Source organism: Babylonia areolata, chromosome 9 (assembly GCF_041734735.1).
Source record: "Babylonia areolata isolate BAREFJ2019XMU chromosome 9, ASM4173473v1, whole genome shotgun sequence".
Lineage (NCBI taxonomy): Eukaryota > Metazoa > Mollusca > Gastropoda > Neogastropoda > Buccinidae > Babylonia > Babylonia areolata.
The window spans coordinates 43,952,613-43,978,333 of record NC_134884.1 but is presented as its reverse complement, the minus strand read 5'-3'; the positions used below and the strand labels follow the sequence as shown (position 1 = coordinate 43,978,333).

Here is a 25,721-nt window from a genome sequence, read left to right as displayed (position 1 = left end):
AGCTTGTGGTTTGTGGGAAACGTCCACATGGCTCAGTAGGACTGGATGCTATTTTTAACCGAGCTTCGTGAACTGGTGGCTACCCCCCAGAGCAGCCATGATGGTTTATTGACCATCTGTTCACACAAGGTGACGATTTTACACTGTAATCGAATTCACCAGAATATGGAATGGAAATAAAAAATCTCTGTTGGTTAACGTATAAAAATTATGAAGGTGTAAAGACGAAAACAGTTTCTCAACGTCGTTAATAACAATCTGTATATATTAAAAAAAAAAGGATTTTGACGAAGACCATACAACGATGATGATGTTAACGAATGGCGGAGACCTGTGATGACAGATGCTGTCAGTGGTTCTGAAGCAGATGATGACGAAAACGGCGACAAAAACAAATGATAACTTTGACGATGACTGGTGTGGTGTGGTTCTACAGCTGTTACTGAATAGAGACGTCGACAATTACAACAACGACAATACTTGTGTGGCGACAACAAAACAATAACAACGGCAACACATAACCTGTATGGCGACAACAACAACAACACATAACTTGTATGGCGACAACAACAACAACGACAACACATAACTTGTGTGGCGACAACAACAACAACAAAATAATGACAATGATAATAATAATGATAATGATAATAATGATAATGATGATGATGATGACAATAACAATGATGATAATAATAATGATAAGAAGAAGAAGAAGGATGATGATGATGATAACAACAACAATAATAATAATGATAATGATTATTATAATGATGATGATGATGATAGTAATAATAATAATAATAATAATAATAATAATAAAACAATAACAATAACAATAATACGAAGAAGAAGAAGGATGATGATGATGATGATGACGACGACGACAACAATAACAATAATAATGATGATAATGATTATAATGATGATGATGATGATGATGATAAGAAGAAGAAGAAGAAGAAGAATGATGATGATGATGATGACGACAATAATGATAAAAATGATGATGATGATGATGATGATGATGATGATGATGATGATGATGACGACAACAACAACAACAACAACAATTATGATAACAATGATAATAGTAAACAATGAAGATGATGATGATGATGATGATGATGACGACGATGAGGGGTGGGTGGGGTGGCAGTTTCTGTGGTTCTACAGCGTGATGTTTGGGGTGGTGCCCCTCCTGATCCTGAGCGTGGCCAACGCCTACCTCATCTACGCCGTCAGGAGGGCCCGCAGACAGCGGAGGCTGCTCAGCATCCGTAACAACATGGAGGCTCACTGGAACAGGGAACAGGTCACCGTTCACCTCTCTGTCTCTTTGTCTCTCTCTCTGTCTGTCTATCGCTATCTCTCTCTCTCTCTCTCTCTTTCACTGTCTCTCTCTCTCTCTCTCTAAATATAAAGACACATACATACATAGAGACAGAGAGACACAGAGAGACACAGAGATAATAGAAAATATAGAGCACACACACACACACACACACACACACACACACACACACATACATACATATATGTGTATGTGTGTGTGTGTGTGTGTGTGTGTGTGTGTGTGTGTGTGTGTGTGTGTGTGTGTGTGTGTGTGTGTGCCCATTTGTTATACTCCACAGTACCAAAGTTATTTCTTAAAGCATATTTCTCAAACGATTATGTCTGCTTGTGACCTTTTTATGAACATTTATAGTGTCGGCTTTACTTGATTTAGCTACTCACTTACCTGTGAACTGTTTATGAACATTTGTAGTGTCGGCTTTACTTTATAATATAGCTGTTTCCTAACTCACCTGTGAGCTGTTTATGAACATTTGTAGTGTCGGCTTTATAATATAGCTGGTTCCTCACTTACCTGTGAGCTGTTTATGAACATTTGTTTATGAACATTTGTAGTGTCGGCTTTACTTTATAATATAGCTGTTTCCTAACTCACCTGTGAGTTGTTTATGAACATTTGCAGTGTCGGCTTTGCTTAATATAGCTGTTTCCTAACTCACCTGTGAACTGTTTATGAACATTTGTAGTGTCGGCTTTGCTTAATATAGCTGTTTCCTAACTCACCTGTGAACTGTTTATGAACATTTGTAGTGTCGGCTTTGCTTTATAATATAGCTGTTTCCTAACTCACCTGTGAGCTGTTTATGAACATTTGTAGTGTCGGCTTTACTTTATAACATAGCTGGTTCCTCACTTACCTGTGAACTGTTTATGAACATTTGTAGTGTCGGCTTTGCTTTATAATATAGCTGTTTCCTAACTCACCTGTGAGCTGTTTATGAACATTTGTAGTGTCAGCTTTGCTTAATATAGCTGTTTCCTAACTCACCTGTGAGCTGTTTATGAACATTTGTAGTGTCGGCTTTGCTTAATATAGCTGTTTCCTAACTCACCTGTGAACTGTTTATGAACAGTTGTAGTGTCGGCTTTGCTTTATAATATAGCTGTTTCCTAACTCACCTGTGAGCTGTTTATGAACATTTGTAGTGTCAGCTTTGCTTAATATAGCTGTTTCCTAACTCACCTGTGAGCTGTTTATGAACATTTGTAGTGTCGGCTTTGCTTGATATAGCTGGTTCCTAACTCACCTGTGAGTTGTTTATGAACATTTGCAGTGTCGGCTTTGCTTTATAATATAGCTGTTTCCTAACTCACCTGTGAACTGTTTATGAACATTTGCAGTGTCGGCTTTGCTTTATAATATAGCTGTTTCCTCACTCACCTGTGAACTGTTTACCTGTCTCCCCACAGACCCGTCTGAACCTGACGCTGATCTCCATCGTGTGTCTGGCCGTGGTCTGCATCCTGCCGGCGGCCTTTGGGGACGTGGTGGTCATGTCCTACGTGTTCTCCCAGAGCGACACGCTGCGTCAGTTCCTGGGCTCGCCCTTCTACAAGGTGTTCCGCAGCGTGACCAACATGCTGCTCACGTGCAACATGTCGCTCAACTTCGTCCTCTACTCCGCCTTCAACGACAAGTTCGTGCGCGTGCTGAAGAAGATGGTCGCCAGGTGAGTCCGTGTGTTGGGGCGGTTCTTTTTCTTCCCACGTGCAGTGTATCATGGTCATAATGTCTGTCAGTCTGTGACAGTGGTTCTTTTCCCACGTGCTTTGTATCATGGTCATAATGTCTGTCAGTCTGTGACAGTGGTTCTTTTTCTTTCCACGTGCTTTGTATCACGGTCATAATGTCTGTCAGTCTGTGACAGTGGTTCTATTCCCACGTACTTTGTATCATGGTCATAATGTCTGTCAGTCTGTGACAGTGGTTCTATTCCCACGTACTTTGTATCATGGTCATAATGTCTGTCAGTCTGTGACAGTGGTTCTATTCCCACGTACTTTGTATCATGGTCATAATGTCTGTCAGTCTGTGACAGTGGTTCTTTTCCCACGTACTTTGTACCATGGTCACATCAATCTCTGACAGTAGTTATTTTCTCACACTCATCTTTATCCCACGGTCGCAAAGTTAGTCTGTGATATCGTTCTTTTCTCATGTACCCGTCTTTGTCTTTCTCAAAGAGTTGGCTATAGAGATTTCTTGTATGTAGACAAGGGACTGTTATTTTTCTCATAAAGTTGGCTATAAAGATTTCTTGTATGTAGACAGGGGACTCTTATTTTTCTCAAAAAGTTGGCTATAAAGATTTCTTGTATGTAGACAGGGGACTCTTTTTTTCTCAAAAAGTTGGCTATAAAGATTTCTTGTATGTAGACAGGGGACTCTTATTTTTCTCAATGAGTTGGCTATGAAGATTTCTTTTATGTGCACTGGGGGCCATTATTTTTTTCTCAAATGCTTCGAAACAGTTGTTCATGTTTCTCGTCTTCCCCTCCTCTCCCCCCAGTCACCACCGTGCACCTTTATGTGAATATTGAGGAAGATGGTCGCAGTGTCGTTGTCTTTTTCCAAGCATGGAGGAAGGTGGCAGAATAGTTAGGACGCCTCTCTGTCAATACAGTGTCCACGAGGGTCTGGGTTCAAATCCCGCTCTCGCCCTTTCTCCCAAGTTTGACTGGAAAATCAAACTGAGCGTCCACTCATTCGGATGAGACGATAAACCGAGGTCCCGTGTGAAGCACGGATTTGGCGCACTGAAAAGGGACCCGTGGCAATAAAAGTGATGTCATCTGGCAAAACTCTTAAGGAAAAGTCTACTCCGATAGATAGCATGCACTCAAGGCCTGACTAAGCACGTTGGGTTATGCATGGTCAGGCATCCGCCAAGCAGATTTGGTGTAATACATATGGATTTGTCCGAGCGCGGTGACATCTCCTTGAGAAACAAAACTGAAAAACTGAAACTTTTCAAAGAATAACTATTTCTTGCATTCAAGACTTGGGCTATAGTTTTTCTGCCTAAAATGCTCTGGAACAATCATTCGTGTTCCTCTGTCCTCAACGCACTCTCCTTTCCACCGAACCGTTTCTGGTTCCAAATTGTGGAAAAGGTTTTCTCCAAAAGACCGTTAACATTGCTGGCACAGTCCCAAACGCAGTTCCTCAAAGTTTTGCTTTATCGACCGAACACAAACTAACTGGCATAGGGAAGGACACAGAGGGGGGGTGGGGGTGGGGGGTTACAATGAGGTGACTGTAACAACAGTCACAGTATATCCAGTGCATACAACAGAACCGATGGCCTTGCTAAAACCATCCTGCACGTAATCGTTGAGAGAGGGGAAGAGGGAGGAGAAAACAGAAAACTCGATGGACTGAGAACATTATGGACGGGAAAACCACTTGCAGAGGCTAAGGCTTTGGCACACAACCGACAGACGTGGAGGAATCTGGTGACCAGTTCTTCTGTGCGGAGCCCCAGTGAGTCTTCACAGAGTTCAGGAAGAAGAAGGCCTTAGTCTCGTTAGCACTGCTTGGCAGCCAGAACAGAAGGTAACTCTTGACTTCAATTCATGGTGAAGGTTCAAGGTTCAAGGTTCAAATCATTTCAATCCGAGAAACCCTATTTGGGTACATGGAAACACAGGGGGAAAAACAGGCCCAACATCCTCGAGACGTGCAATCGCACGAAGAAGAAGAGAGAGAGAAAATAAGAAAATTTTTAAAAAAGTGGGTGAGCTGAACAGTTCCGACACGTGACTGATGATGCAGGCCAGACCCATGGTGACAATGTGATGACCCAATGGAGAGGAAAATGGAAAGGAAGTAAACCCTGGCGAAACAACTGTACACAGGAGTGCAGCCCTTAAAGGGGTTCATTGGACAGCAGAAGGTAGGCGCAAGAGAGGAAGGCCAAAGAACATCTGGCGCAGATCAATCGTGATAGAGAACCCAAGACCCTGAAGGACACATGAAGCACACCTGAAGGACCCCTGTTGCACACCTGAAGCACACCTGTAGCACACCTGAAGCACACCTGTAGCACAATTGAAGCACACCTGAAGCAACCTGTAGCACACCCGAAGCACACCTAAGGACCCCTGAAGCACACCTGAAGCAACCTGAAGCACACCTGTGGCACACCTGAAGCAACCTGTAGCGCACCCGAAGCACACCTAAGGACCCCTGAAGCACACCTGAAGCAACCTGAAGCACACCTGTGGCACACCTGAAGCACACCTGTGGCACACCTGAAGCACACCTGAATCAACCTGTGGCACACCTGAATCAACCTGTGGCACACCTGAAGCAACCTGTGGCATACCTGAAGCACACCTGTGGCACACCTGAAGCACACCTGAGGCACACCTGTGGCACACCTGAAGCAACCTGTGGCACACCTGAAGCGCATCTGTGGCACACTTGAAGCAACCTGTGGCACACCTATGGCACACATGAAGCACACCTGAAGCACACCTGTGGCAACCTGAAGCACACCTGTGGCAACCTGAAGCACACCTATGGCACACATGAAGCACACCTGTGGCACACCTGAAGCCGGCCCTAAACAGACAAGAGTGGCGGTTCTTCGTTCCTGCCCTACATGCCAGAGGGCATAATGGACAGTAAGGAAGTAAGTAAGTAAGTAAGCCAACAAGTAAGTAAGTAAGAAAATGAGAAAGTGAGTGAGCCAACAAGTAAGTAAGTAAATAAGTAAGTAAACGAACAAGTAAGCCAACAAGTAAGTAAGTAAGCCAACAAGTAAGTAAGTAAATAAATAAGTAAACGAACAAGTAAGCCAACAAGTAAGTAAGTAAGTAAGTAAGTAAGCCCCTCAAGGCGGCTGAACGCCAGTACTTCCCTCCAACAACTGTGACGGATGTACATGGGGATGTCTGAACGACACAGAACAGGGTCTCCTGCTATTGCTGCTATAACTGCTACTGAATAACCACTAGATGGAAGTAGCTACTGAGCCCTAACAAAAATCTGCAGTGAGGGCAATGGAGGAAGACCCACCACCAGCGCCTGGAAGTTGTTCCACACAGAGCTGTGTCTGTCCCTGCCCTGTCAGCTGGTGTTCCATGCCCCTCGTGCAGCCACGTGTGTGCTTCAGACCTTGTGCTACGGAGTCACGTGCGTGTCCACGTGTCTACCGACGTCTGCTGATGATGACACAATGCATCGTCACTCTCTGTTCCTGATACACAGCCATGATCGAGTTTCTGCTGTTACTGTTGCATCATCATCATCATCAGTCATCAACATTATGATTACGTTGTTTCTGCATTTGTTGTTGTTGTTGTTCTAAAGGTCTGACATGGCACGTTGGGTTACGCTACTAGTCAGGCATCTACTGAGCAGATGTGGTGTAGCGTATATGGATTTGTCAGAACGCAGTGATGCCTCCTTGAGTAACTGAACTGAACTGAAGAGATGGTGATGATGATTACCATTATCATTACCATCACCACCACCATCATCATCATCATAGCTGTTGTTACCAACCACCTGTCACCATCTGATGCAGGTGGGTCCACCGCCTGACGGGCAGGGGAGACCCCCAGGAGCTGGGTCACGTGGGGACGGGCACGCGCCGCGCGGGGGTCAAGTCGGCCAGCAACGCCAGCAAGGAGGGCAGCAGTCTGACCAAGACCTCCAACGTCGAGCACCCCCACACCCCCGTCCCCCGCCCCAGGTGACTCGTGATGAGCGACACACTGTACCCGCTGTGACATTTCGAAAATGGCACGTTTGTTGTATTTAAAAAAAAAAAAAAAAAGAAAAAAGAAAAAAAGTAGGGGCATCGTGTGTCACGTGGTGTCGTGTATCCGGTAGTCAGAGACTGAAAACGAGGCAGTGCTGAGAGCGAGACTGATAGCGTGCTGCAGTAAGGCCTTGAGAGTCTATACCAGATGCAATTTGTGTTTAAAAAAAAGACAGAGATTAGAAAAATAGGTTCAATCAGCATGAACACAAAAGCATGCTCGCGCGCGCGCGCGCGCGCGCGCACACACACACACACACACACACACACAGAGGCACACACATACACACAGCCACACACAGGCACACACACACACACAGAGGCTCCATGCATAACAACTGAACACACACATACACAATCAACATGAACACAAAAGCATGCTCGCACGCACACACACACACTCTTTCTCTTTCTCTCACACACACACACACACACACACACCACACAGAGTATTTCCACTATATTCAAACACCTCCAGCCACCTTCTCCATTTCAGAATCATATGTAGCCAGCACAATGATCATTTCAATCAGATCTTCATTGGAGAGTTCACCGGACATTTGCAGGGATGACGTTTTGGACAATGACACATTACGCGATAGTGAAGCGGTGAGAACGAGGCTGTGGCATCACGTGATGTTTGCAGGACTGGTTTTGAAACTGAAACGTCACGTGGTACCACGCAGCCGTGAGAACAAGCATTCAGCGCCATCTTTCAGCAGCGACAAGGACATTAATTCTAGGCTCGATCTTCACGTTATATTTCAGCATGGAGAACGGAAGTACCTATGACATATCTTTAGCCTGTGTTGGGGAAGGCAGCACATGTTAATTCTGCAGCGGTGGTGACGACTTAGTCTGCCTCATGTGACGCGTTTTTGTTGGTGGTGACGTAACTTGCAGTGAGGACTGTCAGTGACTGCAGTACAAAACAGCCGTGTCTGAGTGATGGTGGTGTGGTATGGAGTGTGTACTTCACAGTGACGCTTGTCATGCAGTGTTGCTAAGAGACAGGGAAACGATGGCTTGTAGGTGTTGCTTTGGATCATGTCACCCATTGTTTTCACACCCATTGTTGGCTCAAATGCAGTGTGTACGCATGTTGATTTGGTGAAAGAATGGAGATGGAAAACGTGTGCCGCAGTTATTACGATGTGTGCATGGCGTGTATTTTGACAGTGTTCAAACTGAATTCACAACTTATTTCATCAGAGACTGAAAGTGTTGACTTGTGTTACATATTGGAGTGATGGCCAAGAGGTAACGCGTCCGCATAGGAAGCGAGAGAATCTGAGCGCGCTGGTTCGAATCACGGCTCAGCCGCCGATATTTTCTCCCCCTCCACAAGACCTTGAGTGGTGGTCTGGACGCTAGTCATTCGGATGAGACGATAAACCGAGGTCCCGTGTGCTAGCATGCACTTAGCGCACTTAAAAGAACCCACGGCAATAAAAGGGTTGTTCCTGGCAACATTCTGTAGAAAAATCCACTTTGATAGGAAAAACAAATAAAACTGCATGCAGGAAAAAATACAAAAAATGGGTGACACTGTATGTAGCGACGCGCACTCCCTGGGGAGAGCAGCCCGAATTTCACTCAGAGAAATCTGCTGTGATAAAAAGAAACACAAATACAAATACAAATATTGGTTTAAACATTATCTTATTTGGAACATGTCACAATACAACGCAGATATCGATGAACAGGACAACAAGAAAATCTTATATAACAGTCCTGTCCTGATACATGTACATACAGAACATTAAGATGGATGTCATCATAACTAGAAGTTAAGACGTGATCATACATGGGTTTTTGAACAAAACTAAGCTGAGATATAAATAAAGTGAAAGAAAATGAATAATAAACGTGTGGTGGAGAAAGAAGTCAACAGAAAGAGAAAGAGAAGTATCAACGCTGGGGCACAAGCACAGCGAGACAGACTGAATTTGGCCGACAAACAAAGCGGCGAAGGCCAACTGTCCCGCTGGGAATAAAGCAAGCAAGCACGCCATGTATTCATATCGTGAGCTGGCAAGTGAAAGGGCAGCACTCTTTCAGACACATGCACTTTCATATATGCATACAAACAGGATATTACTCATCGTTATAAACCTTTGAATTAAATGCATGCAAACATTTTCGGGTATAATTATGTATACGTACACACATGCCCATCCACACACACACACACACACACACACACACACACATATATATATATATATATATATTTTTTTTTAAGAGGGAATTGTCTGAATTAGGGATCAAATCGTTCGCTTTGAGTAATAAACTTGTGAACAGTTTCAAAGATGCTGACATTCATCTCAAAAGTACAGGAGGTGTTACTAAATAGTAAGTTATGTACAGTTCTTGTTGGAGATTATGAATAGCGTATGTTCTATGTATGTTGTGGTTCGGGCAGTGCAATAGAAAATGCTCAGCTGTCTCTTGAGGAAAGCTGCAAGCACAGGATGGATCATATCTTATATGTCTATTATACAGGTCAGAGTTTAATTCCCTCATACCAAGTCTCAGACGACAGCGGATAATTTGTTGTTCTTTCCTTTAACCAGATAATAATATGGTGGGACTGCAGTGTCTGTAGAGGAAAGACAGCGTTTCAGTTGACTGAGAGACTGGGTCTGTTGAACAGAAAGATGAAGGGTGTTCCAAACAGCCGTGGCTGAAGGGAAAAATAGATCTGTTGTAAATGGAGTGTGGTGTGGAGGGACGATTCGTTCACATGGTCTTCGCCTGTGGTGTGGGTGTACTGTTGACACGAGAGGGGGCAATAGGTGGGTAAGGTACTGAGGACAAATATTGTTGATGATTTCAAAGAACATTATTATCTTATGTCTATGACGCCTTTCTTTTAATGAACAGAATCCTAATTCTGCATGCAATTATCGTGGCTAGTACCATGAACGGTTCCTGTGTTAATACGCAGAGCGTCCAAGTGTAAGTTTTCCAACATTTTACATTGGTACTGTACGCAGTTGTCCCAGATTATATCAGCATAGTCAAAGATTGGGACGATGAAGGATCTATACATCGTTTCCAGAGCCCCCCTGGTCAGTTTGTACTTAAATGAATAAAGACAGTTGATCAGTAACCCAGCCTTACTGACGATACTATCTATGTGGTCACCCCACCTACAATTGCTTTGCGGAATGATGCCTAGGTGCTTGTGTTGACTGTGTTGTGGTAAGTTGACATTTCCAAAAGTTAGGTCGTAGGATACTACGTCTCCCTGGAATACATTTTAGTAGTTCTGTTTTAGATTCATAATATGTAACTGCCATGTATTTGCCCAAACGTGTATTCTGTTTAAGTCAGCTTGCAGAGTTTCTTTTCTCGTGATAGGGCTTCCAATTGCAAGAGACATTCTAGTGTCATCAGCAAATAATTTGATATCAGAACTAATACCACAGACTATGTCATTGATACAGACTAGGAATAACTGTGGACAAAGAACAGATACTTGTGGTACACCCTGAGGATGTTTTAACTTAACTGACTGTGCACCTTTGACTAGAACTGACTGGATCTGTCTGAGAGATAATCTCGAAACCAAACCAAGAGTTTGCCTCTGATACCAGCAGCTTCCAGCTTAAGTAAAAGGCCCCTGTGCCACACACGATCGAAAGCTTTAGATACAGAAAAAAATATTGACTGAACAGGAATACTTTTATCGTAGTTATTTACTAAATTTGTCATAGATAATAAGAAGTTGGTTAATTGTCAAGTCACCATGAATAAACCCTGACTGTGCTTCCGAAATCAGGTTGTTGGATGTAAGAAAGTTATAAACATATTTGTGCACACATCTTTCAAAGACTTTTCCTACACAACTTAAAAGGGAGATCGACCGATAATTAGTACATTCGTCTTTGGTTCTTTTTTATGAACTGGTGTAACATTGGTTCCTTTTTTATGAACTGGTGTAACATTGGTTCCTTTTTTATGAACTGGTGTAACATTAGCTGTTTTCCAAAGCTGTGGAAATTTGCCTTCGTCCAAGCATCGATAAAAGAATGTGCTGAGTGGAGATATAACATCAACTGAAGCGACTAATAATTTGTTATGAATTAGGTCAGGGTCAGACGCCTTTTTGTATCAAGATTATCAATAATGGTTTTCACTTCAAGAGCTGTCAGTGTTATTTATTCTATCTGTATCGATTCATTGTATACTACGTGTGGAAGAAGATCGTCTTTATCTACTAGTCAAGTTAACACTGGTCTATAAAATAAAAAAAAGAATTCATTAAGTATGTTTGCTTTATCTAGATTCGAATAGTACGTTTCTCCGTCCACAGTAAGTGGCGGTATATTATCAGAATCTATATTGTTTTGTTGTTCATAAACTACCTATTTTCCACCAGTCTCTTTGTCTAAACTGATCAGGATCTCACACTTTGTCACTTAGCTCATTCTAATCCTCTAACTTCCTTTTCTGTACCTTATCCACTACTTCATTTCTCACATTCCGGAAACTTTCCCAGTCACCCTGTTCGTTCGTTCTCTTGGCTTTTCTATGGAGTTTATTTCTTAACCCTTTCACTGCCAAACTTGCATTTATGCAGCAGCTAGGTGGAGGACCCATGTCACTGAAGGGTGACCAGATCATGGGTCTGTTATTCATGAACCTACTGCTATCTATGTTCGGTAGTAGCATAGACCATATTTTCTACACATCACAGGGGGGTGGGGGTGGGGGTGGGGTCCCCAGCTATTCTTAAACACCGTATTTTCTGTGTTTATAGCACAAGGGAATTTTGCACTCTAAATTGACTGGCGGTGAAAGGGTTAATAAGTATTTTTAATTCGTTATTGAACCAAGGAGCATCTTTGGGGCGTATTGTTACAACTTTACATGGCATGCACTGTTTTACTGCCAACAAAAATCTTTCGGTAAAATGTTCACAAGCATCATCTACCGTATTATTCATAAATATTTCGTTCCAGTTTTCGCTCCTTAATAATTCACAGAATTTGTTACGGTCTAGCTTATCGTAACCAAAGATTGTTCTCTGGAAAGTACTGTGCTTGTGTACAAGAGGTTTTAAAATTACACATGGAACACTGTGGTCACTACAAAATGGAGGCAAGACTTCAGTGGATTTAATCATGTCCGGACTTTGAGTAATAATTAGATCTATGCATGTCCTAGAAGTGTCTGTGATTCTGGTATGGGAATTTACTACTTGTTTAAGTTGATAGCGATTGAAGATATCTGTTAGATGCTTACTTGGGTTAGTTTGTACATTTACATTGAAGTCTCCTAGAATAATAAATTTTATCATTGTTCTGTCAACTTTCCTAATACTATCATTTATCAAGTTCCAGTAATCAATATTTACATTAGGGGGACGTTCCAACAAGTAAGCTCTCTTGGTCAATCTTGGTCTCCATCCATACTGCTTCAAGAGTATCAACATACAGGTCAGGACGAGGTTTAAGATACGTAATCTTTTACATATATGGCAACCCCACCATGTGGGTCATTTGGGTCTGTCTAGACGGACAGGGAGTGGAAGGTCTGTAAGTGTAGGGATTCATTTGTATCTGTTGGTGATAACCAGGATTCGGAAATAGTTACAATATCAAATTGATGACACTCCGTTTCAAATAAATCTATCTTATTTCTTAAACTACGTGCATTCACATGTGTGACACAGAGTTCCCCACGCTTTTCAGGACCAGGATTGCTTTCTATATCACCAGACATCATGAGTAAAGTTTTATGAAAATCAGAATTTGTCTGGTTCTTGTTGTTATCAGGCAGAGCAGATGGTTCATAACATTTTTCTTGGTTTGTATTTTGTACAAACATGTGTTACATATTACCATGCGTTCATGTGTATTTCAGTGACTGCTGTGAGTGGTTCAATGTAGATCGTCTTATTTCATCAGAAACTGTCTGAAAGTGTTGACTTGTGTTACATATTACGATGCGTTCCTGTGTATCTCAGTGATTGCAGTTAAGAGTGGTTCAGTGTAGACCATTTTATTTCATCAGAGACTGTCTGAAAGTTTTGACTTGTATTACGTATTACGATGCGTTCCTGTGTATCTCAGTGACTGCAGTTAAGAGTGGTTCAATGTAGATCGTTTTATTTCATCAGAGAATGCCTGAAAGTGACGGAGCAAATCGCGTTTTGCATGCATATCACATACAGGTAATCTTTGCTCGGAGTCTGTTGTTTATGATTGCCACTCCATTTGAAACAGTCTATTTTTAAGTATTTAACTCTCTGTTTTCTGTACCTGTTTCGTTTTCTTTTGCTGTCTGAGGTTCAGGTCACCCAACTCGTACAAGTTTTTCAGAGGATACAAAATCAATTGTAGTGATGCTGAATGGATTGATAAAACCCAGTGTGTTGCATCAAAATGTGCAGAGACATAGACAGAATGGTAATACTCATGTTTTAGGCTAAATAGAGGATTTTTTTTTTAAATGCTAAACTCTTGCTTGTTATGTGTACATCTTTGGGCGTGCACACAACTTCACACAGTCAAACACTTCTGGTTGTTCTTCCACATTAACATGTTCTTTCTCTTTTCTTTTCTTTTTTCTTTTCTTTGCTTTTCCTTGTTGTTCCCGTTGTTTCAGTTCTCTCTCAGTTTTCTTTTCCTTCCTTCTTTCTGCCTCTCTTCTAAAAATGATGCAGAGAAATTCAGCTTCGTCTTTTGAGTGCAACACATGAAAATGTTTTGCCCAGGGACAGTTATTGGATATAGTTTCGTGGGAGCACGGGGAGAGAGAGAGGGGGGGAGGGGAGAAGAGAGGGAGAGAGTGAGAGAGAGAGGAGATAGACAGAGAGAGAGTGAGAGAAAAAGAGAGGAGAGAGACAGAGAGAGAAGAGAGGGAGAGAGAGAGAGAGGGTGAGACAGAGAGAAAGAGAGAGAGAGGGATGGGAAATGCGAAAAAAACAAACCAACTCAGATTAGGCCAAGGCCCCAACTGAAGGGGGCAAACAAGCTGCTTCAGTTACACAAGTAAATATTGAGATAGGACATCGAGTTAGACAGACAAACAGACAGACAGACAGAGAAAGAGAGAGAGAGAGAGAGTTATTTTGGTTTGAAGGCGATTCTGAACGTCGGGGTCTTGTGTGCGTCGCAGTGATGAGACAAAGGAGAGGTCACGAAACTACATCGCACAAACCGAAACAGGGATACGTGTGTGTGTGGTTTGACAAGCGACGTGTGTTGGGCTGGAACGTTTTTATTCATTTTATTATATATTTTCTTCGCTTTTCTCATCTTTCTTTTATGTTGAATGTTTCAAGTGAATGTTCATTTACAGTTATCAACAGGTGCGTTCATAGTTACTTTGATATCAACAGGTGATTTATAGTTACCTTGTTATCAACAGGTGCGTTTATAGATACCTTGTAATCAGCAGGTGCTTTTATAGTTACCTTGTTACCAGCAGGTGTATTCATAGTTACCTTGTCATCAACAGGTGATTTCATTGTTATCGTGTTATTAACAGGTGCATTCATATTCATCTTGATATCAACAGATGGATTCGCAGTTACACAACTTTTATTTTATTTTGTTTTCATTTTATTCATTTATTTATTTATTTTACCTAGATTGATTAATTGATTGAAATGTTTTTTTCTCATTGGCGCCTGACTAAGCACGTTGGGTTACGCTGCTGGTCAGGCATCTGCTTAGCAGGTGTGGTGTAGCGAATATGGATTTATCTCAACACAGTGACGCCTCCTTGAGCAACTGAAGTCAACTGAACTGACTTCAGTTATCTTGTTATCAATTAGTGCATTAATAGTTAAAATGTTATCATCTGGTGCATTGATAGTAGTTACGCGGTTATCAACCAGTGCATTAACAGCAGTTACCTTGTTATCAACAGGTGCGTTCATAGTAGTTACCTTGTTATCAGTGGGTGCGTGAATAGTCACCTTGTTATCGGCAGGTGCATTGATAGTAGTCACCGTGTTACAGTGGGTGCACGTGAGGGGAATGGAGATGGCAGAAACTGTGAACAACATATGTTCCCACTCCCCTGACTTTGCGCCCGTGTCACAGGTCAACTGGAGAGTATCATATTTGTGGGTTTGCTGGGGTTGTTGTTTTTTTTTGCAACTGTCTCCGGCCAAAATACGCGGGTTAAAATCCAGAAAAAGAAATGGACTGCGCTCTGTAGGACGCCAGCCCGTTACAGTGACTACAGCTTGCTGGTGTTTTCTTTTCTTTTCTTTTTTTCTCCAGAATGAACCATCATTTCTTCTTCTTCTTCCCGTTCGTTAGATGGATAAACCATCATGTGACGTGGATGATATCATACATCGATTTGGTAACTCTTGAAAAGGTATGATCTGAAATCTTTGGAAGGAAAAGCTAGGGTACAAAAAGACAGAATCCATGATTCACGTGATTTCAGGAAAAATGGTTAAAGGTTACGGGTTCCATAACTTTAAAAAACGTTACAGGATAAACTCTCCTTAAACCACGTCTGCATCGTGATATTACGTGACGGCAAAACAATGAGATCAAGGCTGTGATATCACGTGATATTTGCAGGATTGGTTTTGAGACAGAGTTAAATGGCACGTGGTACCATGCGGCCATGAGAACGGGATTCAAGGTCATTTTTCAGCATCCCGGTTCTCTCAGTCCCACCCCCCACCCCCACTTTCCCCAAGCAGAGTCAGGTGTCCGTTCACACCTGGATGTGGTGAGGAAAATCGGAGTTCAGCTCCTTTCCCAAGGACACAGCACCATGCCGAAACGGGGCCTGAAACCCTGATCACTGGTGGACACTGGATCAGAAATCCCAACGCCTGACCGAATCTGCCTCGGCACCTCCAGAAAACAACGACAATCCAAGTCTTTCTGTATATTGCTATCCCGCGGTCTGTCATTTTACAAAGTTTTCAGGAAACCCAGCGCTACTTTTTGGAGATATCACATCACATTTCTTCCAAACAGTGTCTTCCAAAGGGGAAGAACCCTTGAAAATGTATTCCCTGGATCCGAGCACCAATCACATCATCAGAATCCTGTCCACTGGTTCTCAGCCCACTGCCCATACATACATGGAACCATAAGAAATTCACCGACAATGTTTTGCACAATCATGCTGACAGGGAGACGGAAAGACATAGATCCTGCTGACAAGAAAACAAAGACAGACAGACAGATCCTACTGACAGGGAGACGGACAGACAGATGACAGGGAGATGGAGAGAGATAGATCCTGCTGACAGAGAGACGGACAGACATACAGACAGTTCCTGCTGACAGGAAGGCGGACAGATAGATCCTGCTGACAGGGAGACGAAAAGGCAGACAGATAGACAAATAAATCTGGATCGTTGGACCCCGTACGGACAAGCATGACCTTGAACCTCCACCAAGGAAGTTATCGTATGATAGTCTTCATCTTGCTGTCAGTGGCAGTCAGTTCAAGTCAGAGCAGTTGTCAGTTTCGTTGAAAGATGTGTTCACCACGGAAGACCAGCTGTGGTCAAGGCGGGAGTGACAGTCAGCTGAACATCGTCTCAGCGGATGTCAGTTGTTGTCACGGCGTTGGCTGTGTGCGTTGTGAGGAGGCTGTCGTCTGCTGCGGAGGTTGCGCTTTTTTCTAGACCGTTGTCTGACTGCAAAGGCCGTCTTCTGGGCCACCTGGCAGCCGTCTTCATGCTCTGTTAAAGGATCTGCACGTCCAACGGCTGACTGCCACCAACAAAGGGAGTGACAAAGCCGCAAAGCAGACAATCAACATGACTTAAAAAAACAGAAACGAGAGAGAGAGAGAGAGAGAGGTGCTGGCAACGCTGGCTGATCCCAAACCACTGGCCCAGCCTACCCGGGAATGACAGGGGCTGTTGGCCCATGTCACCTCAGCCTCCCTCCATGTCCTGTCCTTCAGCCGCGCCGACCGGATCTGGCCACAGATTGAACTCTTTCCACACACAGCGTCAGCATCGTCACATCACGTGATAGTGAAGTAATCAGAACGAGGCTGTAATATGACGTGATATTTGCAAGACTGATTTGAAGACTGAAATGTCACGTGATACCTTGCTGCCAAGAGAAGCAGTCTCCACCGTCAACTTCAGCAGCGACATGGATTTTTAGATTCAATCACCATGTCATCTTTCAGCAGCGACATTGGATCTTTAGATTCAATCACCATGTCATATTTCAGCAGCGACATTGGATCTTTAGATTCAATCACCATGTCATCTTTCAGCAGCGACATTGGATCTTTAGATTCAATCACCATGTCATATTTCAGCAGCGACATTGGATCTTTAGATTCAATCACCATGTCATATTTCAGCAGCGACATTGGATCTTTAGATTCAATCACCATGTCATATTTCAGCAGCGACATTGGATCTTTAGATTCAATCACCATGTCATATTTCAGCAGCGACATTGGATCTTTAGATTCAATCACCATGTTATCTTTCAGCAGCGACATTGGATCTTTAGATTCAATCACCATGTCATATTTCAGCAGCGACATTGGATCTTTAGATTCAATCAGCATGTCATCTTTCAGCAGCGACATGGATCTTTAGATTCAATCACCATGTCATATTTCAGCAGCGACATTGGATCTTTAGATTCAATCACCATGTCATATTTCAGCAGCGACATTGGATCTTTAGATTCAATCACCATGTCATCTTTCAGCAGCGACATTGGATTTTTAGATTCAATCACCATGTCATCTTTCAGCAGCGACATTGGATCTTTAGATTCAATCACCATGTCATATTTCAGCAGCGACATTGGATCTTTAGATTCAATCACCATGTCATCTTTCAGCAGCGACATTGGATTTTTAGATTCAATCACCATGCCATATTTCATCACGGTAAGGAGACCGATGACATAATGATTACGTTACCTTATTCGGGTGCTGGGGGAGAAATATATATTACAGTAACATTCCAAATGTCAGCAGAACAGATCTCTGTTGAACTCCTGAACTCACGTTGATGTCACTTGCACGTGCGCACACACACACACACACAGACACACACACAACACACACACACACATGCACACACACACACACACACACAACACACCACACACACACACACCACACCACACCACACACACACACCACACACACACACACACACACACACACACAGTGACAAATGACACAGAAGTCAAGGGGCGGGGTGGCCATGACCCGTGAAGGACCAGCCCCGAGAACAACGCCACAGGATGAACCGTCCGCACACACCGGGCCTGCAGTCATGTCTGCACGCGACAGCGCCGGGCTCCGCCCCCGTCATACACTGGCCCTGTGAATTGAGATCCAACTCACTCCCACCACACACCATTGTCTACCCTCTTCAAAATTCTCCCCCTAGCGATTTATACAAAATTTCTCTCGTTTGCATCAGTCAACGCTTGAGTACAGCTAAACATTCTCTCGTTTGCATCGTCAACGCTTGAGTCACACTGAACGTTCTCTCGTTGTTTGCATCAGTCAACGCTTGAGTCACACTAAACGTTCTCTCGTTGTTTCAATCAGTCAACACTTGAGTCACACTAAACGTTCTCTCGTTGTTTCAATCAGTCAACACTTGAGTCACACTAAACGTTCTCTCGTTGTTTGCATCAGTCAACGCTTGAGTCACACTAAACGTTCTCTTGTTGTTTGCATCAGTCAACGCTTGAGTCACACTAAACGTTCTCTTGTTGTTTGCATCAGTCAACGCTTGAGTCACAGCTAAACATTCTCTCGTTTGCATCGTCAACGCTTGAGTCACACTGAACGTTCTCTCGTTGTTTGCATCAGTCAACGCTTGAGTCACACTAAACGTTCTCTCGTTGTTTCAATCAGTCAACACTTGAGTCACACTAAACGTTCTCTCGTTGTTTCAATCAGTCAACACTTGAGTCACACTAAACGTTCTCTTGTTGTTTGCATCAGTCAACGCTTGAGTCACAGCTAAACATTCTCTCGTTGTTTTGCATCAGTCAACGCTTGAGTCACACTAAACGATCTCTCGTTTGCATCAGTGAACTCTTGAGTCACAGTAAACGTTCTCTCGTTGTTTGCATCAGTCACGCTTGAGTCACACTAAACGTTCTCTCGTTGTTTGCATCAGTCAACGCTTGAGTCACACTAAACGTTCTCTCGTTGTTTGAGTCACACTTGGAAGTGCACTGACCTGAAGGTGACCACCACGAACAACAAAGATCACTGCAACACACAAGTGGTTTTTGTGGTAGGAATACATGAACTTTTGTTCTTGTTGGGAATTGGGGGTAAACAGAGGAATAAAACAGAACATGTTTTCATTTATTACCAAGTGTACCGGGGTCACAAGGAATAGTGGGGGGTGGGGTGGGGTGGGTGGAGGTGGGGGGGTGGGGGTGGGGTGGGGTGGCTAGTACATAACAAAATACGAACATAAATCGAAAATCATACACAAACACAGATACAGTAGAAATAGGATACATACAAGTGCATATCAATATAAAAACTTGTGCATACTCAAACATGCACGCACTGCACACACACACACACACACACACACACACACACACACACACACACAAACTCTCTCTCTCTCTCTCTCTCTCTCTCTCACACACACACACACACACACATGTTTGAACAGAAGCTGCATATCATACGTGAATGGGGCTGATGACTAGATCTTCAGGTAGATGGTTGTTGGAAGAGGAGTAACCTTGGGTGCTACTCAAAAAGCTGATGTGATTTTTATGGTCAAAGGGCAAGACGGATGTGTGGCCTGTTGTTTAGGCGTGATGATGATGATGATGTGATGATGATGACGATATTTAGGCAAAATTGCAGACATGAACAATTAGACGTCTCCAAAAACATTGCAGAGAAAAAACAACTCTTCATCTGCATCTTATATTGAAACAAAGTTAAATGGATGTTTCCACACCTGGTCCATAGTGAAACAAAGTAAAATGGATGTTTCTACACCTGGTCCATAGTGAAACAAAGTTAAATGGATGTTTCCACACCTAGTCCATAGTGAAACAAAGTTAAATGGATGTTTCCACACCTAGTCCATAGTGAAACACATCATCAGGAAACAAAGGACACACACACACACACACACACACACACACACACACACACACACACACACACACACACACACACACTGAAAATGACTCAGCAAGCACTGCGTAAAGTCACGTGTGCGTTCAACATTTGCAACTGTAACTCAGATGCGTTTGTATAGTTGAGGGTAAATGCCTTATAATATGCTGAATTCCTGCATGTCAAAATGTGTACACATTGATAAATAAATGCCATTTTTGAACATCAAACATCACCATGCCTGCCAGCCAAAAAAGTTATGCCAGTCTTCATGTAAACTTTATCTCCCGCATGTTATTTATATCAGTTGCGTGGTGAAACAGTTTGGGTCTACTAGCTGGAACGGAACATTCCAGGACCAACATATTTCAGCCAGTAAAACATACCCACAGCTATTGACGCAACGCTTGTCACCAATGTGTGCAACGCCGGGGGCAGAATTTGATAAGAGTGGACTCAGGAGAAATAAATCACCCAGGCTGTCGTCTGCCTCTTCCACTGACCTGAACTGTGCGTGAACCAGCAGCGTCAAAGGCGATGACTTTGTTTTGTCTTTGTTTTAGGTTTTCCGCCACATTGTCACAGCCTCCATTGTCATCGTCAGTCCCGCATGCCACACTCTACTCCTGCTCTCTCGGGGTTCAAGTCTGGGTCGACAAAAAACCTCGGGGGGAAAGGCGTTAAAAAGGTATAAAGCTGTCACCCTTCAGCCTTCCCCTCACATTGCGTAATTGAAAGTGGTCTTGGTGTCAAGGCTCAGAGACCTTCCGACCCACAACGCACCCTGGTGTTTATCTTTTCTTGTTGTTTTGGGCTGCTTTTTATACGGCTCTTTTCTCACTGCATGGGAAAGAATTTCTGGAGACTGGGTCAGTCATACCACCGGGACGTGGTCAAGACATAATCGTTCTCTTCCAACCTGTTGTGTAACGGCAAAGGGGTTGTATCACAACACCTATCTTGGAGGAAATTCTTACAGGTCTCTTCACTTTTAAGAATAAAACGATCGAATGGGGTGGGGGAGGGATGGTGCAGAAGGGGGCAGGGTGAAAAAAGTGGAGAAGAGAGGGAACCCTCGCTCCTTTCGTACATTGCTTGTTTCGCGAGGGGTCGATCTCTAACGCGCGTATTTAACGGACGTATTTGATGTTCTGCATGCACAAAAAGAGGATTCATACAAAAAGCAGGTGTGTGTATCTGTTTACCTGGTAATCAGGGAAGCAAAGATTCGACCCTTTACCCACCATGCGCCTCGGCCAGGAGTCGAACCCAGGACCCTGACACTGAAAGTTCAACGATTCAACCACTCGGCTGTTGATCCAGTCTTCTCCGAGACTGATGAAAAATACTATTTCTGTATAGGACCAAGAGGCCCGGGAAGTTAGGGGCTGACACAGGGGCCATTTCACAGAGGCCCGGGAAGTTAGGGGCTGACACAGGGGCCATTTCACAGAGGCCGGGGAAGTTAGGGGCTGACATAGGGGCCCGGGAAGTTAGGGGCTGACACAGGGGCTGACACAGGGGCCATTTCACACTGATGGTCGCCAGCCCTCCTCCACTCCTGGGGTCTGAAGGCATCACCTGCCACGTGTGTTGTGTTGTGTTGTGCTGTGCTGTGTTGTTTTGTGTTGTGCTGTGTCGTGTTGTGTTGTACTGTGTGGTGTTGTGCTGTATATTGCTGTGTAGTATTGTGATACTTTTTGTCAAAACAGATAGCCGCTCTGTGTGACATTAGGGATGCTCTCCTCGCTCGTGGAGAGCGCATAGCCACAGTACAGCAACCCTTTCTCTCTCTCTCTTTTCCTGTCTCCAAATTTATTGTTTTACGATCAAAAGTGGGCTTTTCTATAGCATTTTACCAAACACGTTCTGTTGCCGTGGATTCTTTCACGTGGCTTTAAGTGCATGCCGCTGCTCCGTCGCGGAACCTCGGTCACATCTGAATGACTTGCACCCAGACCACCACTCAAGGTCTAGTGGAGAGGGGGGGTGGGGTGGACTGATAGGCAGTAAAAAAAAAAAAAAAAAAAAAAAAAAAAACCCGGTCCATCCGAAAAGAGGGATTCGAACCTGTGGGCTCTCGCTTCCCATTTCAGTGGGTGTGTCACAGCTTGGCCACTATTCCATCGTGTGGAACCTCTGTACAACAATGTTCAACAGTGAACGAGAGGAGAAGCAGAGAAGTCACACGGCAGGTCACAGAAAGCTACCTCGCACAGCCGACAGACAGGGCTGGCCGGACACTGCAGTACATCTTGCTCTCTGTCCAAGGTTTGGATCGAGAGACACCATGTCCGGGAAAGACAAGGCCCAGTGTCGGTTGGTCGAGGTCAAGGTCAAGGTCAAGGTCCTTCTGAAGAAGAAGATGCCTCCTCTGCACGCGGCCCCTTAATTCTCACGTGCAGAGCCACGAGGGGCACGTGACTGGTCACAAATCAAGACCCTGTACACATGTACGATTTCTGCTTGATTGAACAAAATCCCGGCTATAGCTCTATTCACCTATAAATGAAAAATCTTTTTCATTCATAAAATATGCTCACTTCATCAAATGGCCGAGTTTTCAATCACCCTTTTCATGAAATGGGCACTATATTTGCTCATGTTCATGAAATGGCCAGTTTCATAGATTGGGTGTAACATATATACTTTGATGAATGTCAGGGTCTTTGTTGATCATAATAAGGGTGTGCAGAGAAAAAGAGGAGGGTGAGGGGCCTGGGGGGAGGGGGAGGAGGGGGTGAAGGGAGGGGTGTGGGGACAGGGGAACCCTGTGTCTCACTCCACAAAGGGAGGGAAGCACCCCAAGGGAGGCAACCCTACAAGGCCGGCGCAGAGAGAACCGACACGGACCACGGAAATGGATGCTGACAGGTCCACACTGGGAATGGCTGGGCCTGGTCTTCACAGACACGACTTCCTTGATAAAGAGAGACACTGACATGGAGATACCTTGAGGGTGACGAGGGTGGTGCGGGGGACTGGGGGCGTGGGGGAGGGGGGGGGGATGAGGGGGCTCTCGAGAGAAAATGATGAGAGAGAGAGAGGGGGGGAGTGAGAGAGAGAGAGAGAGAGAGAGAAGTGAGAAAGAGAGTGAGAAGTGAGAGAGATTCAAGATTCAAGATGGTTTATTCAATTAAGGCCATAGCCCCTTATGAATAGGGGGTAATAACAGTTTTACATGTGTCATTGCAATTGGTAATATAAACAATACAACGTCATTCACAACAAACTATCAGTGAATCTAAGAAATGAGTGTCTCTCTTAATTGCAGTGCTTTATAAAGATACATAGCAAAACTACGTATTATGTTTTCATCGTTAGATGCCATTAATAAACATAACCGAAACAAGCATGGATTTATATAATATTTTGGGGGAATAAATTGGATTCGTAAGTCAGTCAACACAGGGCATTTTAAAACAAAGTGAACTTCATCCTCTCTTGATTCTTTGCACAATGGGCACAATTGTTCAGAATGACATGTTGCTTTGTAACGATATCTCTGTGTGTTTACTTCAGAGATTCCAAATCTAAATATGGTCAATGTAAATCTGAGGTGTCTGTTAAAATCAAACAAAAGGTATCGCTTTACTATATGATCAGAGGTATAATTTCGATACATTTCGAATCTTTTACTCGTTGAAGTGAGAGAGAACGAATGAGAGAGAGAGAGAGGGAATACTCATACGTACAATGGGTACGGGGCAGTACCGTGAGAAGCAAAGCTGTTGCTGCAGTAACAAGAGCGAGAAGACGCGTATGTGTTACAAGTCTGTATATGTATGTAAGTGTGTGTGTGTGTGTGTGTGTGTGTGTGTGGTGTGTGTGTGTGTGTGTGTGTGTTGTCTTTGAACTGACATCCATCAAATGTGGCTGGTGAATCTACCTATCCCACTAAACCTTTTTACTGAATACAGTTTAAATCAGTGACACATCAAAGCGAACAAATTTTGCTGTTTACATTTTCCCGTGGATTACAGATCACTTCATATGAAAAAAAAAGCTGAGTTCCTCAAAAATGCAACACATTTTTTGTGGACTCGTGTTTTTCATGTGCTGGAGTCTGCTGACCCGAAACAGACATCCTATTCTCCCTGCAACAGAACCAACCTCGGACTGACTTCTGTCACTGCGTTACCGTGGCAACAGACTGCACTTCCCCTCCACACCCACCTCACTTTACTTATATCTTTGACTCACTTGTGTAAACAAAGTGAGTCTATGTTTTAACCCGGTGTTCGGTTGTCTCTGTGTGTGTGTGCGTGTGTGTGTGTCCGTGGTAAACTTTAACATTGACATTTTCTCTGCAAATACTTTGTCAGTTGACACCAAATTTGGCATAAAAATAGGAAAAATTCAGTTCTTTCCAGTCATCTTGTTCAAAACAATATTGTACCTCTGGGATGGGCACAAAAACATAAAAAATGAAGCCTAATTATATGCAAACTGCATTTACTGTTATATTCATATTTTTTGTATTCCCTAAACTTGGCTCTTTGATCTGATATTCTGACCCAACAACAAGAGCAGTCATTATTATCATTTTATGTTCAAACAGGAACTTCTTTTGCTAAGCATGGAAGTTTTATTTATTTTGCAAACGTTTTGGTGCAGATAGTAAAAAAAGGGAAATTACTCTGTAATTAATGCTAGGGGACTTAATTCGCTTTAAACTGATCTTTCGTATCTTAAACATTACATTTTGAAATTATACTCAATACATTAAAATCTTGGATTTTTTTTTAAAAGTGTATCACAAGTGAGTCTTGAAGGCCTTGCCTCTCTTGTTTTTTTTTTTTTTTTTAGTACATAAAAATTTACAGGAGCACACGTACTCTGCCTACCTGTCTATATCACTCAGTCGATTAATTTTTTTCTCTTATTAATGCATACATGATGTGAGTGTTACTTATTATAGTAAGAGGCTGACTAAACGAATCTTATTAAAAGTCGACTTACATGGGATAAAAGAGGCGACGTATCGAGCAACAGGCTCTTCTCCAGACTTTGTCACCGTCCCGCACTGTTTGACGTAATCGGCAGTCTAGGCACTCAGCAAGTTTAGTGGATCACCCCCTCGTCTGTCGACAGGTTAGGGTGAGGTCTCTCTCCACTGCTTGCTGCCGAGTTCAGTTCATCATGGGCAGGCCTCTCTTTCACCAACCTGCAGGTGTCCAGTTGATGATAATGATGATATGAGTACTTATATATAGCGACTATCCTCGGTCGGAAACCAAGCTCTATGCACTTTACAAACATTTGCACATGCTGCATACCTGGGTGGAGCCGACATACTGAAAGCTGCCATTTGAGCTGCTCATTTGTTTAATGTGTCATTCAGTCAGGCTTCAGTTACATACACACTCCTACACATATGTAACATTTTACGTGTATGACCGTTTTGATAATTTACTCTGCCATGTTGGCAACCATACTCCGTTTTCGGGGGTGTACATGCTGTGTATGTTCGTTTCCATAACCCATTCAGCACAG

At 43.3% G+C, this 25,721-nt stretch overlaps 1 protein-coding gene across 1 annotated transcript in view; it reads left to right on the top strand.

Annotated features, from left to right (window-relative positions):
* Positions 1 to 17,066, top strand: part of LOC143285650 (putative G-protein coupled receptor B0563.6) — a 29,788-nt gene extending 12,722 nt beyond the window's left edge. The window contains exons 4-8 of the mRNA XM_076593046.1: positions 1,160 to 1,315; positions 2,767 to 3,026; positions 6,891 to 7,058; positions 15,686 to 15,839; positions 17,037 to 17,066. Coding sequence (XP_076449161.1) covers positions 1,160 to 1,315; positions 2,767 to 3,026; positions 6,891 to 7,058; positions 15,686 to 15,839; positions 17,037 to 17,066 — 768 coding nt within the window. The remainder of the gene's footprint in view (positions 1 to 1,159; positions 1,316 to 2,766; positions 3,027 to 6,890; positions 7,059 to 15,685; positions 15,840 to 17,036) is intronic.
* Positions 17,067 to 25,721: the final 8,655 nt, after the last annotated feature.